Consider the following 20,225-nt stretch of genomic DNA (forward strand, 5'->3'; position numbering starts at 1 on the left):
TCTGTCCCCTTACTATAATTCATTGAGACAAACTTTTTTATTTCTTATTTATGAGCTTTTTTATACAAGTAACAATGATAACAATGCTATGTTTAAATAAACATACTATGTGCACACGAGAAATAAGAAAGAGATCTACTTTGTTCCCTGATTAATAGTAAAATGTTGATGTTGTACAATAATATTGGATTCTTAAACAATGTAAGGAATGATTTCTAACATATATTGCATAATAAATAATAAAGTTTGTGAGATCTACATATGTACAAAAACTTAAATAAAACAAAAACTAACAAGAAAACAACTGTAAATTGGTCATCTTGAAAAAAAAATGCTTGAGATTCCTCTTTATCAATATAAATTTTCAACTGATCAAATACTGATCAGATTTGTATTGATTGACAAGATAAAACCAGCAAACCTCATTAAGGAAGAGGAAGGAAACTGACTGTAACAAAAGTTTCGAAAACAATTTTCTATTTCTTAAAAACATGTTCATTTTCTCCCTCGTCATTTTAGAAATATCATTTAAAAAAAAAATACTATGTCAGTGCTTGGTTTGGTATGTTTCCCAATATAAAAAAATTCCAGCATCCTTTGCCTCAAACAATCCTAGCATTCTTTGTCTCAAATAATCCCAGCATCCTTTGCCAGCTGATAAAACAAGCTGTCAGTTTTTTGTAGTAATGTCTGGGGACTATCAAATTCTCTTACTACACCCTGCTCCAGTACCATAATCCTAAACCAACCAAAATGCAAAGAATTAAATCAATATTCTTTTCTGATTATTACTAAGGAATGTTTCTTTATAAAAGAATTAAACCATGTTATAATATCAACAAAAGGTAAAATATTTAACAATAGGTAAAATATTTAACAAGAAACCCTGTGGCCACAATGCTCATCTGAATCACTTTGGCCCTGCTGTTCTTCATCAGTAAATGTTTTCCCTAATATACATGCATTCCTATGCAAAACTAGTCCTTACACATTATGGCCTCATACTTAAAATATTGTTATTCTAATTGAACAGTGAACGGATGGACAGATTGACAGACAACAGGTGATTAGAAAAGTTCACTTGAACCATCTGTTTAGGTGAGTTAAAATCAAAATATCCTAAAACGGTATTATGAAAGAAATCCTCAATCAAATTATCATTTGTTTGTTTTATTTTAAAAGTTGGGTTTTGAAACCATCGATATCACTTTGAACATAACAAAATGAGCATGCAAATTTATTAGTATAAATTTGAGTATTTATAACCTTTACAATTGTTGATTTTTTTCATGTTACTTTATACCTGTCATAATCTATTACTGTGTTCAGACGATGTGCTATGGTCAGAACTGTGCAATCACGGAACTCCTGTTTAACAGTATTCTGGATGAGTTCATCCGTTTTCATGTCAACTGCTGCTGTAGCTTCATCCAGAATGAGAATTTTGGTCTTGCGTAAGAGTGCTCGAGCTAAACAGAGAAGCTGCTTCTGTCCAACACTACAACCAATCAAATCCCAGAATAAACTTAAGTAATACATTGTTTCTCTTCATGAAATTCATTGTGAATTTGTTTCTTATAACTATTATGTTTCTTCTCTTAGCCCTATAAAAAACTTGCTATTTTTGAAAGCAGTAATTTTGAACATCAGCAGGCAACAGGAAATATATATAATAAAAGGGAGGATATCCATGAAAACTGCATGTATCATTGGAAAGTACGGAATATTGCCATTAAATTAAATGGTAATGTTAAATTATTTTATATTTTATTAATCCAACTTTTTAGATAAATGTATCATAAAAAATTCTCAATTAAATTTCTGGGAACACTATAATTTAAAAATTCTGAGACATAAAATTTAATTTTACATTTATTAAAATACAATTATTTATAAAACAAGATCAACGTTGTTGACAACATTTTTTCAATTTTTCTACACCTGAGATTTTGCCCCCCTTCTCCGCAGTCATACTCCAGGCCAGTGGGCAATGTCTGGACAAAGTCCTTCAGATGAGCATGCTCCAGGGCCTCCCACAAAGTCTGGTCAGTGTATCGACTCATCGGGTCCAAGTTCATTCTCAGGGTCCCAGAAAATAATACTGGGTCCTAACAGACCAAGCAGTGATTAGAAACATTTACTTGTAAGGTAAATTTACAAGAGGAAGAACAGAGACGTAAAGAATTATTACATAATATATATATATTTATAGCAAAACACTTAAACCAACTCATGCACTTATAATGAATTTAGGCTTATAGCGAGGTGATTTCCATTTCCTTTGGTTTTGAATAGTATTAAGAACTTAACGGATATAACGAATTACAATTAAAACAAAGCAAAATTGTCCTTCCCTGGCGATTTGCTATAAAAGTGTTTTACTGTATCTAATCAGCATAACAATTACAAAACACAAAAGTAAAGATCCCTAAAATCATTAGCTTGTACATAGTGTATGATTGGAAATATAAATACTTTTCTAAAACTAAAATAAGACGGTAGTCAAGAAGTACCTGTGGAAGTATGGTTAATCGTGACCTGGAGTCGTGCAAACCCATGTGAGAAAGATTTTCTTTATCAATGATAATAGAACCAGATGTTGGTTCAATTAACCGGAAAAGTGCCAAGGTCAAGGAAGACTTTCCGGCTCCTGTTCTTCCCACTATTCCAACCTACAGTCCAAAGAAAATGGCTAAACAATCAAACAACATGGCTAAACGATCAAACAACAAAAGCTAAACTTATTCTTAAAAAGTTTTTTTCTTAGAGTTGTTGATAATTTGCAAAACTTAATACAATTTCATTTTTAGGATAATTATAAATTTTGAATTATTTTCGGTTACTCTGTGAAATTGTTTCTTGATAGCTAGGGCCTTTTAGTCTGTTTTTATATTGGTAAAATTGACCTCTTTGTGTCTTTTCTTATTATTAATCTAAAATTTCTTAAAAATAAACCTTTTTTAAAATATAAAATCGTTTTCGTCAATTTACCCCATTATTAGAAATAAAAAGCAATATGTAGATTGAAGTAAAATATTACCTTTTCTGAGACATTGACCTTGAAATTGACATTTTTCAGTACCAGGTCAAGGCCACTTCTGTACCTAGTGGAGTAGTTTCTGAACTCCACAACACCTTTTGTCGGCCAATCATGTGAAGGTCGATGATAGGGATTTTCAAGGCCAGCCTGTATATCATAATCTTTTATCAACACTGATGCACATACAATATTCAAGTGAAAATCTGACTCCATGATTACAGTTGAAGTGAACTACAGATGAACTTTGGCTCAAAGTCAACAGGTTTATCTCAAATACCATGGATATGTTCAAGTGATTTCAAAGTCCCAACTACTCATTCTTTAAGTATTTTACCATGGATATCTCGAATCCTTGGATATTTTGATATTTTAAGTTTTTTCCTCGGTCCCATCGAGTTTAAGATAACGAGGTTTAACTGTATTTAGCCATAATGTACATTTGTGTATTCATTTTCACTCAATAGCTTTTACAGAAATGCCAAACAGAGAAGTATACAGTGTAGTTAAACTTTCCAAAATGATATGTATAGTGACTTGACTCAACAGTTTTGCATGCTCTGATTAATAAGGCTGTGACTTAACCTCGGTTGGTGTCTTGGTGTATTCCGATACCCTCTCCACGGCCACAATGTTAGTCTCCAGCTCCGAGAACATCCTCACTAGCCAGTTCAGATTCTCAGTGATCTATAGGTCAATTAATCAAAGTGTGCTACCAGTAAACTAAGAGAGCACTGTAAAAATATTTCAGTGTTATAGGATGGTCTCAGAAAAACCAAGCTCTTCTGGCCCTGACTTTTCTAATATCTCATCACAAAAAGTAGATATCATACATATTTCATTACCCTCAGAATAAGGTATTAATTTTCTGCATTCCGTACTATAGTAAAAGCTTCTTCATATGCATTCAGGGCTTTCAATGGGGGACGGGGGAGGGGGATTAAGGAAGCAATTTATCACTGTTTCAATGATCAAAATTTGTTGCTTTAAGTTTCACTAGTTAACAGATAGTCTTACCTGTAGAGCATAGGAAATAGAGAGTCCAACTATTCCTCCCGGTATCGTATCTCTGGCCAGAACAGCAAAAATGACTGCCGCCAGAACTACAAAATTTCCCAGGAGATCCAACCTGAATCCAAGCCACCTACAAAGAAAGTCTCCATATAACTTAGTCTCACAGCTTTATTGATGACACAACAAAGGATTTAATGCAATTTTCACAAATGACTCTTTCTTGGCACAGGGGGGAAGTGATGCAAAATAACAATATAAGTGGAATAAGCATTTTTAAAAATGGAACAATTAACATTTTTACACCAAGGATGCCATACTTAATATTTTGAGGATGTAACATAAGACATCCCTATTTAAATGTAAAAAAATTACTGACAAAATTGTTTTTAAAACTATTTTAATAACCAATGCTTTCAATAATGCTTCACCTATTAGCAGTGTTACTGGCAAAAGTGAACACCTGGTTTTTATCTACTCGTTTTTGGGACTCAAGAATAAACTCGTTCTGTAATCCAAAGGCTCGAATGACACTCGCTCCAGTGACGGTCTCACCAAAATGGCTGTAGATAGGAGAACGCGTCTTCGACTCTAATCGTTTTAGCTGACGGGAGGTTGCAATGTAAAATCTCTGCAAAATAAAAGTAGGGTTTATCGGTCTAAAAAAAAAAGCTCAAAGTATTATCTATATGAACATATAATTCAGCATTGGAGAAAATCACGAAAGTTTGTATTATGAAAGAAGGCAATGACTGTAGTGTTTGCACTCTGTTAACTGTATGAAGACTTATGAAGACAAAAATTGCTGCTTTACATGTATATAATTATATGTTTCTGGTTCTTGATGCCAAGAAAAGTATACCTGTGCAAGAAAATAAAGAATCCCCAAAGGCAGAATAACTGTCATAAATATGGGAGTACTGAATGAGATGACGATTAATGCTCCCAAAACCATCAAAACGCTGTCCACAAACATGAAAAATGTATTTGGCAACTCTCCATCAATGGTGCTGATGTCATCAGAGAATCTATTTACAATGCGACCCACAGGGGTCGTATCAAAGAAGGACATAGGTGAGCGCACAATGTTCAATAGCATTTTCTGGTGGAGAATCCTTGAGGCGATAACGTTGCGGACCACAGAGATGAACAACATGATTACTATGAATGCAACTGAAAAGATAAAACAAACCTCATTTCAAATACCACGTATCTCATAATTGTCTTTCAGAGATTTCAATGTTTTTATAAACAAGGACAATTTTTCACAGTTTTTGGTTACTATTGTCTATAATCTCAAATATTAATTCAAATATACACAAGACTGTAATTTTTTCAAGCAGATCGTCTTGCACAAAAATAAAGTTCATTACTTATATTGAAAGCATGTAAATTACTTGTATTCTAAAAACAAATTATATATATATAATCCCCCCCAAAAAACCAAATAAAATAGATAAAACATAATGATATCGAGAATACAATTACCCTGCACTGCTCCCAAGCCACCATAAATACCGAAGTAGAAGTCATTCCTCTCCCTGCGCATTGAACTGTTTCCGAGGACGGAGGAATTCTTGAGAGTGGCATTCTCTGTCCAGTAACTTACCCAAGTTGTGGAAAATATACTAACAGCAATAAACACAACATACAGTGCTAATATTAATACGAAATAAGGTGTTCCTAAGGCTCGAATGTACTCCAAGTACACACTTAGCTTAACCTGAAACAGAAATTTATTGGCATTTGAATTGACTATTTTACTGTCTATAGTTCTTAGCTTTTAAGTGAGTTCAAACATCTGTTCATTTTTCTGTTATTTTGACACTCTCTTAATATAAAATAGAGATAACTTTAACTACAATGCAGACAAATATAACATAATCAAATGGTCTGAGTAGAAAATCTGACACAGATTATAGTTAAAAATAAAACTTTATTAAAAATATCAAATCTAGCATTATCTCCCTTACAAAGGTTCATGCCTCATTAATTTGGGAGACGTTTGTCTCCAATTTTCATTTGTTTAAAAAAAAGACATTCCTTAATTTTGAGGGTATGATTTCTTGTAAAATCTTAATCTTCCCTACTTTATTAATATTCATATATAAAATCTTTATAGTTTTGATGAAATCATGAAAAGGAAATTGTGGTGTTACAGATATTATCCGTTCCGGTTCTGATTTTATAGTGTTTCAGATTATGTTTTGTGTACGTCCGAGAAGATCCCGCATTTTATTAACGAGAATTTTGCCTCTTATTTCATTGTTATTAGACAGTCCAAAGAGTAAGTTTTATGTGCAAAATGTATAACACTACTTAGTTATCAAATATGTAATATAAAGCCACACTAGTTGTCATCAAACAGTTTTTGCATATTTTAATGAAACATGAAATTGGAAAGCGCACATGGTCATGGCATTATGTGAAAACTGGATTAGATATTATCATCTGTATTATTTTGTTACATTTCCATGACCTTTACATGAAGTTACTTGTACTTATTAGTAAACTGATATATTCTACAATGAACATTTATCTGTGAACGTCATGTTTACTGTCGTAAATCCTTATTTTCTCGAAATTTTGAATTTTGGCATTATGTAAAACATGGAATGTTAGTTTGTAGCAACTTTGTCAATTTGATGTTTATAATTTTAAGTTGTTTGCCTCTAATTACCACTTTGTAAGATGACTTTTTTTTTTTTATTATTGTAGTCTCTTACCCTCTGAAGTAAATCTATGAATGAAGAGGCCAATAAACATCTTCAAAAATCTTTGGGACTGGTTTGTGCACAGAAATCATTATGAAATTTCATTTCCCCCCCACAGTTAGCAACTAGTCTTACACTGCCTATTTCAGCCTTTTCCTCTTCTATAAGTTTGTGGGTTTCTGTAGGTTTATTCTTTTTCTCCATTGTTTTGTCGTCATTCTGTGTCACACTTTGCTGACGTGTCACACTTCGCTGACGAATTAAAGTCGTCTTCTTACTTTCAGATTCTGACACTCTGATCAAATTTGAAAATTTCCATTAAAATTCTTCAATATTTTTTCCAACGTTCCTTTTTATTGTACAAAAGAAATAAACACTGGCTTTATAGAGGAGCAATGATTCTTATGTTTCAACTTAAATACTGATAAAGATTAAGTCCCCTGAATATCACCTGTCCTCACTGTCATCCTCCGACGTTACGGACGTCACAGATATCAGTCGTTGTAGGATTCTCTCCTTGGCTTCCTGAACTTTTCAATTAAAAATAAAATTATAGAATACTTTGTCAGCATAAATTATATTTTTTCAATCAGATGGTGTATTTTTGAGGAGTTGTTATTTTTCTAATATTTGATTCATGCACAGCATTGTTCAATAATTTTTGAAGGAGGAAGAATTCTTTCATAATTAAGTGGGTTCTGAAAATGTTCCAAAGAATAGTATTTTCTAAATATAAATTTAATTCTTTTAATCTGTATTCATAATATCTGGTGACAGGTCACTGGATCAGTAAATTACAGTGTACATGTACTATATGTTATATATGAATGGTTTGTAGTATTCGTTTACTGTGGGTAGTCATGGTAACAGAATGATGTGAGCCATTGTGTGACTAAGTAAAACCACAACACTGCTTTAAATTAAATATATATATATATATATATATATATATATATATATATATATATATATATATATATATATATATATATATATATATATATATATATATGGAAAAAATTGTTTTGTTATTCTTGTGTTTTGTTTAATTAATGACCACTTAAGGACTCCTATCAGACATATCTGAGCCCTCCGATTGAATATCTTAAGTGTTGAACTCACTAGTAAGAAAGCTAGAAAATTTTTGTCCTAGACTCTAATTTTTGAAAATACTGTATTTGTAAATCTAGTGTACTTGTAAGGCTTATTGTACCTAGGAAAATTATTTAGCACATGATTTATTGGTGACAAACAAAACAATAGGCCCATGGGCCACAATACTTACCTGAGTGATTTGACCCTGCTGTTGAGACTGCATCAGATTTTTTCCCAATATACAATGTACAACTGTATTCTAATGGAAAACTTTTGTGACCCCATCCCATATATTGATGTGCACAATTTACATCATACCCTGCCTCAGGAAGATTTCATTTCAATTTCATCTTTTCTGCCCAAGTGGCTTTTGAGATTTGTTCTATATATATCAGTGTAAAACTTTGATTCCCTATTGTGACCCCACCCTACCCTTCATGGGACATGATTTGAACAATTGACAATCTCACTACCTCAAAAGCTTTTACATTAGTTTCAGCTTTTCTGGTCCACTGATTCTTGAGAAGATTTTCTAGATTTTTCCCATATAGTTCAATGTAAAAATTTGATTCCCCATTGAGGCCCCAACCATCAGGGGGAGGGGGAGGGGGAAGAATTGATTAATTTAGAATCTACACTACCTTAGGAAGCTTCCACATAAGTTTCAGCTTTTTGAATCATTGGTTCTTGAAAAAAAGAATTTTTAATAAACCCACCTTATTTTTCCCTGTTCTTGATTATCTCCACTTGGAAGGAGGCTTGCCTCTTCATTTTAACAATTTAGAATTCCCTTTACCCAGGGATACTTTGCACAAGCTTTAATAAACAGTGACCAGTGGTTCTTGAGGAGTTGAAAAAGTGATAAGTGTACAGACAGACTGATGGTAGCCGGACAAGTAGTCAAAAAACACATTAGAGCTTTCAGCTCAGATGAGCTAAAAAGAAACTCAGCATACAATTATTGCCACCCTCATGCTACCCTTTAGATAGGGACAAGAGTGGAAACAAACAATTTACATACAGAAACCCAATTATGGCATTATTTCGATCAATACATTATAAGACAAAACAAGATGAATACTATCCCAGATTACACAAATCTAAATCGTAAGACACTCTCCATAAAAACCCACCTTCTTGATCCTCCTCTGTTTCCTCTTTCTCTTTGTCAGCAGTGAGGTACGTGCTGAGGAACTCGGCGAATGGTCCAGCATGGTCCACTAGCTCTTCATATGTCCCAACTTCTGATACACTGCCATTGACCAGCACTACAATCTTATCTACTTTTGGCAGCCAGTGTATTCCATGAGTGACCAATACTCTTGTCTACAAATATTGTAGTCATTTAATTGAAGGCAAATTTGTTTATAAGTATATACACAAATTTTAATAATGTGGTATTAAAATATTTCATATCTAAATATCTAAACATTTGATTCAGATGAAGAAATGTACACATAAATAAAGAAAAGAGTTAGAAACAATGAATATCTTGGAATAAAAATAAACAGACATATGTTACAAAATCTGGAGCACCAGGCAATACATGTATATTGCAAACCAACTTTTGTCATGTCTGAGTGCAAGAAGTATCTGTGTTTCACAAGTTCCTTTTTACTCACAAAAACTCCGTTCCGTGAAAAATCATTTAAATGTATTTACGTATAGTTGTGATCTTATTTGAAATACTTTCTCAATTTCAAAAATTAATAGTTGTTGATTAATTTTATAGAGACGAATTGCAAATAAAAGTTATTATGGCCCCGCAAGGATTTGCGGGTGCCCTATAGTAATCACTCTGTCTGTCTGTCTGTCTGTCATTCTTCCGTCCACAAATTTTCTTTTTTCTAATAACTTTTTTTGTAGTTGAACAATTAAGTTCAAATTTGATATGTTGGTTGAAGAGGCAGTAAGACATATTTTGATGCTCTCTGTCATCCAGTTTGGAGCTGGGGTGGTGGGGTAGATTCCTTAACTTTACATTAGAATGAATGCCAGGGCAAAGAGAGATAACTGCTGAGAATGTTCCTATTGTAAACTATGAAAGCTGCAACTAGTCCCGTGGGATTAATTAACTTTCCTCTTGAAGAAAATCCAAAGCTTTATCTGTTTCTGTCAAATTGAGATTAATTTACACCTCTGTCTGCAAATGAAGTTTGTTTTGAAGTTAATGTCAATTCTGAATGATGTTTACATTCTCTGAAATGTGGATTGAAATAATGTTCATACTTTATTTTGGTAAAATACACAATGAGTTATGATTTTATTGAATTCTAAAAACAAGATATACATAAAAATATGTTTTTTTTTTAAAATTTTTGTTTGTTTTTTTATTTATTTATTTTTTTTGCTGCCGTATGTAAATTCAAGAATACTATTAATTTTAACAGGTAGTCCTATAATAAATTCATTCTATCATTTCTAAAAAAGTTCTTATTGTAAACTTGGAAGAAAAGGATGAGAGAGCAGTACAATTAATCCCCTGGGATTAATAATCTTGTCTGGGGCAGAAAATTTTTCAGGCTTATCTTTATTTGTCACTTTAAGATAAATTAACCTTTGTCTGCAACTTTGTCTGCAACTGATGTTTGTTTTGAAGTTAAGGTCAAGCCTGGATGATATTTGCATTCACCAAAGGCTGGCATTTTATAAAACATTTTATAAAACACATACTTATTCTAATTTAAATATACATTTAATTGAGTTATGGATATGATGTTTTTACTGCCTTATGTAAATACAGGGATACTCTTTACAGGTTGTTGGATGAAATATATGGAGATAACGAACAGTATTCAAGCTCAAAAGTCCATTATACAATACAAAATAGGAGCAGAGCAAACACGGACCTCCAAACATCAGAGGTGGGATCAGGTGCTATGGAGGAGTGAGCATTACCTGCCGACCGGCCACACCCGCCGTGTGCTCCTTGTCATGATCGGGAAATAACGGAAAAATCCGTCGACAATTCAGTGTGTAAATAATGGCCTAACAATCAGTATGAAAAACGTCAGTCAGCACCTGACTCAATGATAAATTGTATTTGCTGACAAGGTCATTGTATCGACCATAGAACTTACGAAATGATGACTTTAAACGAGACAGCTGATATTCTTGCCTCATCAACTTATTTGTCAATAACTTACCTCGTTTTAGAAATTGTACATACGTAGAGCATGCTCTTGCGTATCGAATCAACTGAGAGATATATACCCCGTATGCAGGTGATGAAGGTATATTGCTGCATAAGTAAAGGAAGTTGACGATTGAAAAGTTAAAGTCATCACGTTTATCATAAAGCTTGGTTGTTAGATTACCATTAACGTCTTTTTCAAGTAAAATATCCAAATATGAAACAGATGTGTCAGACTCTGTGGTATCTTTTATCTCAAGTTCTCCAGGATATATCGTATCGACATAAGAATGAAAATAGCCATTGTTAATTGACAATACGTCGTCGATATATCTAAATGTCGAGTTGAACGCCACAGCAAGTGTTTTCTTCTTTTCACGTACAAGATTTTGGACAAATTCTGCTTCATACGAATACAAAAAAAGGTCTGCTAATAACGGGGCGCAATTGGTACCCATAGGAATTCCAATAGATTGTTGGAAGACCTGGTCTCCAAAAACCACATAGATATTGTCAATCAGAAACTCAAGCATCTTTTTAATGTCAACTTCAGAGTACTTGTGTGTACAATCAGAATGTTTTTTAACAAAATAATTTTGCAAATGACCAATGACAAGGTAAGTATATTTACGAGTTCCATTTTTATTGAAAAAGCAGCTGTCAATGATATCAAAAAGCATTGACTTTAATTTATCGTGGGGAATGGTTGTGTATAAAGTTGAAAAGTCGTAAGTTTTAAAGCTGTTGATCTTGGTAAAATCTTGTGATTTCAAATTTTCCAAAAGTTCCTTGGAATTTTTCAGTATCCACATCTGATTTACACCACTTCTCGAATATATTGTTGCCCAGTACTCTTGAAGTTTCTCCTTCACCACTGTTAATATCTTAGTGAGGAGTAAAGATAGAGGCTTGGTTGAACATTTACTGGAACCCGCTATGTATCTTTGTTTGTAAGGATTTTTATGAAGTTTTGGAATCCAATATAAATATGGTAATTCGAATTCATTTTGGTTGTTTGGAATATTAAAAATATTCAAAACTGACATATGATTTTGAAGAATTTCTTCCTTAGAAAGGGAACTATGAGTATAAGTTGGATTACCACTTGTAGAATTAAATCCAAGTTCCTCTAAAATACATTAAATATAATGGGCCTTACAAACAAAGACAATGTTGTTACCTGCTTTGTCAGCAGGGACCAGTACGTACTGATCATGTAATCTATCTAATTCTTTTTTCACTTCTGCATTATTGAATACAGAAGGATAGATGGTTTTCATATTGCCTCTCAATCTTTTAATACTTAGGAATTATCTTGAAATTTTATAAATAGAGTTGTTATTGCATATTCTTCTTCATATATTTTTTTAATTTTTGTAATCAATTAAAATTCTCATTCTGTAAGCTGCACCCTTATATTTCTACCCCTTGGCGGGGCCCTTGCTGACTGGTCAGTTTTCTAGTTAAGAATAATGGTTGCTGTACAATAATCTCTATTCATTCCTTTTTTGACAATTAATCTGACAATCTTCTTCTTGAGGCCCTCTTTAGTCTTTATGTTAACCTTATTTTGAAGCATTCCTGTATTTCCTATAACTTCATCAAACAAATGCTTGCCAACATGGGAATCTACAGCAGACAAAGGATCATCTAGGAGATAAATGTCTGTGTCATGGTATACAGCTCTGGCCAAACTCACTCTCTGCTTTTGTCCACCACTAAGGTTTACACCCTGAAGAAAATTCCAAATATTTTTCTTGCATCAAAATTAATCTGATTGCTTCACACAGGTAACTCATGAAACTTCTTACAACAGAGCTATATTTTGTATTTTGATGTCAAAAACAATATATAATTTTCTAAGATGTTCGAAGTCGCCCGCGTGGCACAGTGGTTAGAGCGTCTGCTCTAGAGTCGCGAGGTAAGGAGTTGATCCTTACGTCCGGGTTCGAATCCCACTGTGGGACGTGGAGACCGGTCCTTCGGATGAGACCGTATAAATCGAGGTCCCGTGTCGCAGTAGGTGTTGGCACGAAAAAGACCCCTCACTGCTCAATGACCGTAAGTGCCGAGCATTGGACAAAATTTGCAGCTCTCCACCGGCAAGTGGTGGCGTCTCCATATGAGTGAAAAATTCTCGAGAGCGACGTTTAACAACATACAAACAAACAAACAAAGATGTTCGAAAATGATCTGCAATATTATATTTCATGTCGAGTTAAAAATAAAAATTTTGATGAATATTACTGATGCTTTCCTTTTAATTAATCTGACAAAAAATATTTTTAAAGACATAAAACAGATCACCAACATTTTATATCTTTAAGTTTGCAACTTTAGGTACAGGCCCTATTGAATACCGTTCGGTATCCACACGTGAGAATCTTCCACAATTTCAACCTCAAGGTGTTGGTCTCCAGTTTTTCTTTGTTTTGTAAAGAATATTTTTGGAAACAGTTTGAATGATCAAAAGTCAACATAAAATTAGCTTCACAGAAAATTAACATACATTTTCTCCTATTTCTGTCTGGTCCCCAGATGGCAGTATATCAATGTCTGGCTGTAGAGCACACTCTTTGATAACTTTCTGGTAGAAAGCAGATCTCATTGGCCGACTGAATAAAATGTTGTCTTGCACACTGTTGTTCTGAATCCAGGCTTGTTGGGGAACATACGCCATAGTACCCTGTTGTAAAGAGGGTCATTAGTGTCTCTGTCAAACTTTTTTAACAATTTCCTGACTATAACAACATAAAACAAACTTTAAATTAGACCGAAAGACTTACATTTCATTTTGACATTTTATTGTATTTTTTTAAACATCAATCAAAAGAAGTACTGTTTTTATACTTTTTCTGCATACATTTTTGTACCTTTCTTTCAAACAGTTTTTAAATGTACCAGTATTTTTCATTTCTGTTCATGAATACAATTTACTTTACCCTGACGTTAATTTGACCTTTGACCTTGATCATTTCTCCCAACATGGCCGACAGTATGGATGACTTTCCTGATCCCACCTGTCCTACTATGGCCACTAAACTACCCTCCTCAACAGTCAGATCAATGCTAGAAAGCAACATTCAAAGATGACTATAGAAACACTTTCAAAAATAATATGCTGCATATTAAAAAAAATAAGAACTTTGATAGCAGTATTTGTACCTATTACATGTACATATATAAAGTGACAGCATTTTTAATCTTACTTTTTCAAGCATTCACCAACTTCAGGATCCCACATAAAGCTGCCTTGATTTATGACTATTGCATCATCTGAAACAAAACCCTAACCATATACATTTCATGTAAGACACACATTCAAATAATTAAAGTCTTCCGTCTTCAGTGTAAGACCTTGTTATTCTAAGCTAGGTTTCTTTTTCACTTTAATGGCTCATTTTTGCACATAATTATGACCATAGATGTCTCTCGATCTACTCTCCTTGAAAATTAGATGGATGACTTATTTTTTTGCTTTGCAACAAGCTTGTCTAGTTACATGATATATTTGTGTTTGCTTCAATGGTACTCTTAACAATACATGTATTATGATAAAAAAGGATACGTACCTCCAATACGACTGTGTGTTACACACTCAGGGTCCAGATCTGGATTGTTCAGGAAATTGTTCAGCCTATTGAGTGAGACAACAGCTTTCACCACCTCTGTCATTATGTATGGTGCCATATTCACAGCAAAACGTAGAATATTAAGCAAGGTAATTCCAACAAAGGCCACTTCCGGAGACAAGAAATGTGTGTCAATGGTATAAACATAAACACCGAATGTTAGCATTGAAACCTGGCAAAAAAGTCATTACCATGAAAGATAGCTAGAAAAATAGATGAAATTTGAACACATTAATTTTATCATAACTTCAACTTACTTAATATTTGCTACAAATTATTTTAGTGAGATTGTCATTTGGTATTTATATGCAAGGTATGATTTTCAAAAATTTGATTTTTGTTCTTTATAATCTTTACATATACAAAAACACAAGAATTAAATATTTGTGAGCAGGTGATCTCACATAATTGAAGGAAGATAAAGTTCTTGCAAATAAAAAGTAATTCAGATTTTAATGTGTGTTACTTAAATCATTGATTTAGGTACATGAATGTAAATATTGCAATTTACAGGTACGATAATATATTATTGAAGGATGTCGTGTTTACCATATATGGAGCCAATATCCATGACAAACTGAAGAAGAGACCAATCATGCTCTCCTTTTTTAAGATACTTAACTCCACATTACGAATTGCCTCTATCTTGTCTTTGAAGGACATTTCCCAGGCATATAATTTCAGAATCTATATAAAGAAAAAGGGTTAGGTTTAATTATATATATAATAACAGTACATGTTCTACATAATGTAAACCAATCCTACCAAAAAAAAAAAAAAAGAATATGACACATGCATCAGTGCTATCTTAATTAGGAATGACTAAATATTACGTACAGTGTACAGTGTTTATAATGAATATTAAAATTCAAATAAAGAATTAAAAAAAAGGTTGACAGGTTGTTTCTGTATTGATATTACATGTAAATGATGTATATTCTGTCAATACGAAATAAGTCATTGATTAAATGACTAACATGTCCTTACAGGACCAATACTGATGCTGGTAATAGACAGAACAAGTACACGACGTATACATCATTTAAAATCCTGTGGTGCACAAAATATTTAGTCAGATGAAACTTCCCTACCAGTAAATAAAAGAGACAATGAAAGCACAAGATGTAGATTACATGCAAACATCCATATGTGCCAGTTTAGTTTTAAATCACTTGCATGTATATAAATTTTAATACTACGTAATTAATCCCAAATAATTGTCTGATCAAAATGTAAAATGAGTGGTGCACAATGGCACTATGTAAAAAAAAGATTCTTTGAATGTCTCAGTAAATGTCATTTAGTGGTATAGGAAGAGTTGCGGATAAGAGATGGGTAGCCCCAATATTAGACAAAGAGTTGCCGTGTTTATGTTTTGCTATGGAAAACCCAAAATTCTGGCCAATCAAAATATAAAATAAGAGATGAACAATGGCACTATGCAATAAAGGTTCTGTGAAAGTCTAATTAAATTTCATTCATTGGTATAGGAGGATCTGTGGATAAGAAAATGGTACTCCTAATGTTATGGACGTATAGACACCCCCATCCTGATGTACCTCCTGCTTTTCAAGAGCGGATTGGGGTGGGGTGGGGGTGGGGGAGTATATAACAAGAGGCTCATGGGCCACAATGCTCACCTTGGTCAATATGGCCCTGTCGGTCTTCATCAGCAGATTTCTTCTTCTATATATTCATAAGTTAAACTTTGATCGCTCTCAGGTGTCATGTTTTGAACAAAAATGAATCTAAATTATCTGGGGATCCTTCCATATTCATGAATTTGTTGTTCTTGAGAACAGAATTTTAAAGACATGTGCCACCTTGACCTGGGGGTCATGATTTGAGCAAAATTGAATCTTACATTACCTGAGGATGCTTCCATATCAATGTGACTAGTCATGACCTTGCTGTTTTTGAGAAGATTTTCAAAGAATTTTTTCCGATATATTCCTATGTAAAACTTTGATCCCCAATTACAGCCCCACCCTACCCCAGGGATCATGATTTGAATAAACTTGAATCTACACTATACAACGAAGATTTCACACAAGTTTCAACTTTTCTGGCCTAATGGTTCTTAAGAAGAAGATTTTTGAAAAATAACACCAGATTTTCACCAATTCTTAATTATCTCTCTTAGAAGAGGATGTGGCCCTTCTTTTGAACAAACTTGAATATCCTTCACCCAAGGATGCTTTGTGGCAAGTTTTGTTGAATTTGGTCCAGTGATTCTTGAGAAATAGTTGAAAATGTCAAAAATTTTACAGACGGACAGACAGGCGGACAGACGGATGCCAGACAAAATGTGATTATGTCTCATGTGAGCTTAAAATGTTCAGACAGACATGCAGATATGGTGATTCTTGTACACCCTTAACAACTTTGTGTTGGGTTTGAAATGAAACACAAAGTCAAGTCTCACTAGTATTACCCCTGCTCTCACGTGAATTTGGAACAGATAGATGCATGGATAAACAGAAAGTTGATATCGATTCTTAAAAAAATGAATCCTATTATATGGCATTCCAAAACAAAGAGTGTGCTAACAAAAAAGAGTAGTTGCAAATCAAAAATGCGACAAAAATTTAACTGACAGACACACACACAAGGGTTAAACAGTATACTTCCCTCTCCTTCAGGGTGGGGTTATAATAATAATACCTTGATACCATTCAGAACTTCTGTCAGGAGTTTTATTCGATTGTCTTTTTCTTTCATCTTGGATTTCTGCAATGTCTGCATTTTACTCATGATGAATCCATTGAAAGGAAACAAAAGAATAATGAATCCTAGACCAGCAAACATGGCATATTTAAAAGTGTCATACAGGAAGTAGAGGGCGACACCTGTCTGAAGCAAAGATGACCAGACTAACCACAGATAAGGGATCAAATGTTGAATATTCTCTGTGTCCACTGACATCAAGTTAACAATTTCACCCACAGTTGAACCTTTCTTTGCTTCGTTGTTCATTGTTAAAGCCTAAATATTGAAGAAATCGGAAATTAGTACCCCATTAAAAAATTTTCTTGATTCTTTTAAACTCACTGCTTGTATAAGGAAAAAATAAAGCTAGATCCACTTCCTTCTTATTTGAACTGCCTTGGCATAGTAAAACTTTAAAAGTACAACTTCCTCTCACCCCACCCCACCCCGTACCCAAGCTTCGGGAACCACAGAAAGGACATACTTTAAAGTTTAAAACAGCGTTTAAAGAAATCTGCCATCTTGTAAAACATGCAACAAAAAGAGCTCCTTTGACCTTTTTATGCACAGCTGACACTAAACAAGCCCTGATTCTGAGTCCTAATGCCACACTCCAGTAGAATAGCTGATGGAAGAAAACAGACTGCAGAAGCACGGTCAGGAAAAAGCCGGCCGCCAACACATAGCCTTTCCAATCTTCCCTCCATGTGGTGTCAGTGGGGTCATTCTCAGAAAACTGGATTAGGTACCTGAAACAATAGACTACAATTTGACAATGAATCCATTTTTTAACACTGAAAACTCTCTTTTTTCATTGAGTCATATAAATTCTGATTACTGTTCAATCTACAAAGAGAAAATCACAAAGAATTTTTGGATTGGCTTCAAGTGTCCTAAATGAATTTTTCATATGATGATAAATTTCCACAGAAAAATTGTGACTGTGTACACAGTGTAAACTATCCCCACAAGAAAATAAGTACACCTCAGTATTACTGTTATGGGTGAATTTAAAAAAAAATTACCACCAAATTGAAATTTAAAAAAAAAATTCAACTACCCATAACATATTTTTCACTTATATCATCATATTGTAAATGCATTCTAGTTAAAACTCCCGAAGTTGCAATAGAATAGACAATTGGATAAAAAAGTTTCAGAATTTTTATTAATAAAACTTTATTTGAAAAAAGAAAATATAGAGGATATTCAATGTTTTGTAGATGAATATGGAATTTATTTCACGAGTTGGACAGGATGTTTTGATATTTTCACTCGTGCTTCGCACTCGCGAAAATATCAAAACATCCTGTCCCACTCGTGAAATAAATTCTATATTCATCTACAAAACATTGAATTTTCTGTTTATTACATTTTCTTAGATTTTCCCTTTGCCTCTGTGTGCCATAGGCTGTGACGTCATAGTTGAGCGGTTGAAACGTCATAGCCAAGAGATTGCGAGATTGAAAAACATTGTAAACATGAATTTTTAACGATATATTTGGAAAAACTTTGGCAGTTTAACTATTAGTCTCTGTTGGGATGGCTCATTAACTCTATCTTATAAAAGACCAAGGATTTTTTAAAAACACTCTTTGTGAAGGGAAAGAAAATCGTAACTTTTGGCGCACTTCTGACATTCTTACACTGTGAGAATACCATTTTTGATATCCTTTTACACTTTGTAAGAATATCACTTTTATTCAATAAATAATTTACAGTATTTCACTGTTGAAAATGTAATAAATCACTATATCCTAAAAGGCTCTCTAAAATACAAAAGAAATTATAGTGTTTTATGCTTCCAAATGGTATCAGGGATATAAATGATTAGATCTAAACCTTGATTAAGTTTCTTTTCTTATATATGTGGAAAAAAGTTAGCTCTTTGATTGTTATTTTACATTATCTTTTTCAATTCTGGTTTAAAAGGTTTTAATATGAAAGAAACATGATATCTCTCAGTTGATTCGATACGCAAGAGCATGCTCTACGTATGTACATTTTCTAAAACGAGGTAAATTATTGACAAATGAGTTGATGAAACAAGAATATCAGCTGTCTCGTTTAAAGTCATCATTTCGTAAGTTCTATGGTCGATACAATGACCTTGTCAGCAAATACAATTTATCATTGAGTCAAATGCTGACTGACGTTTTTCACACTTATAATTGTTAGGCCATTATTTACACACTGAATTGTCGACGGATTTTTCCGTTATTTCCCGACAATGACAAGGAGCACACGGCGGGTGTGACCGGTCGGCAGGGGATGCTCACTCCTCCATGGCACCTGATCCCACCTCTGATGTTTGGAGGTCCGTGTTTGCTCTGCTCCTATTTTGTATTGATTAATGGACTTTTGAGCTTGAATACTGTTCGTTATCTCCATATATTTCATGAAACAATAAAATTCCTCCCAAATCATTTTTGTCCATTTAAGTCAGTTCTTTAAATTAAAGCCAAAAGACAATTTTGACATGCAAGTTTTCTTACAAAAAATACTAGATTTTGAAGTGACCCTTTGTTACATTATTGTGTTGCACTCCTGACATCTGATATCCGATTTTATTTAACATTGTTTAAAAAAAATTATAACACACAATAACCCATTCTTAGTTTGTAAATCAGTTCGTTGTTTTGATATTTTTTATCATTTACGGCAAGTTTTTCATATTTTCAAGACTTCAGAACATGTTTTTTTGGAATGTGTAATATATATACAATATATTTAAAAATATACGTTAAGTGATGAAAACTATTCTCTGAATTAACTGTAAAATGTCTGTAATTAGTTGATAGACATAATGTTTTGAACATCAAATTGTATCAAACATTTTTTTCGATTTCTTTTTAATAAAGATAGATGAAGATCATTGATAATTATAAAAAAGT

General features: G+C 33.3%; 1 protein-coding gene across 1 annotated transcript in view; it reads right to left on the reverse strand.

Annotated features, from left to right (window-relative positions):
- Window positions 1-514: 514 nt before the first annotated feature.
- Window positions 515-20,225, reverse strand: part of LOC133184283 (multidrug resistance-associated protein 1-like) — a 28,848-nt gene continuing 9,137 nt past the window's right edge. Inside the window, exons 9-29 of the mRNA XM_061319274.1 lie at window positions 17,888-18,080; window positions 17,287-17,607; window positions 15,172-15,309; window positions 14,563-14,794; window positions 14,200-14,266; window positions 13,933-14,059; window positions 13,500-13,676; window positions 12,555-12,722; window positions 8,991-9,183; window positions 7,214-7,292; window positions 6,898-7,057; window positions 5,537-5,771; window positions 4,911-5,221; window positions 4,480-4,679; window positions 4,055-4,181; window positions 3,623-3,724; window positions 3,041-3,187; window positions 2,514-2,672; window positions 1,942-2,108; window positions 1,304-1,498; window positions 515-739 (exon numbers count right to left, since the gene is read on the reverse strand). Of these exons, the coding sequence (XP_061175258.1) occupies window positions 628-739; window positions 1,304-1,498; window positions 1,942-2,108; window positions 2,514-2,672; window positions 3,041-3,187; window positions 3,623-3,724; window positions 4,055-4,181; window positions 4,480-4,679; window positions 4,911-5,221; window positions 5,537-5,771; window positions 6,898-7,057; window positions 7,214-7,292; window positions 8,991-9,183; window positions 12,555-12,722; window positions 13,500-13,676; window positions 13,933-14,059; window positions 14,200-14,266; window positions 14,563-14,794; window positions 15,172-15,309; window positions 17,287-17,607; window positions 17,888-18,080 (3,610 nt within the window). The 3' untranslated portion in view covers window positions 515-627. The remainder of the gene's footprint in view (window positions 740-1,303; window positions 1,499-1,941; window positions 2,109-2,513; window positions 2,673-3,040; window positions 3,188-3,622; window positions 3,725-4,054; window positions 4,182-4,479; window positions 4,680-4,910; window positions 5,222-5,536; window positions 5,772-6,897; window positions 7,058-7,213; window positions 7,293-8,990; window positions 9,184-12,554; window positions 12,723-13,499; window positions 13,677-13,932; window positions 14,060-14,199; window positions 14,267-14,562; window positions 14,795-15,171; window positions 15,310-17,286; window positions 17,608-17,887; window positions 18,081-20,225) is intronic.

This window comes from Saccostrea echinata, unplaced genomic scaffold, assembly GCF_033153115.1.
Source record: "Saccostrea echinata isolate AGI-Se365-2 ecotype Australia unplaced genomic scaffold, CSIRO_AGI_Sech_v1 ptg000001l, whole genome shotgun sequence".
Classification (NCBI taxonomy): domain Eukaryota; kingdom Metazoa; phylum Mollusca; class Bivalvia; order Ostreida; family Ostreidae; genus Saccostrea; species Saccostrea echinata.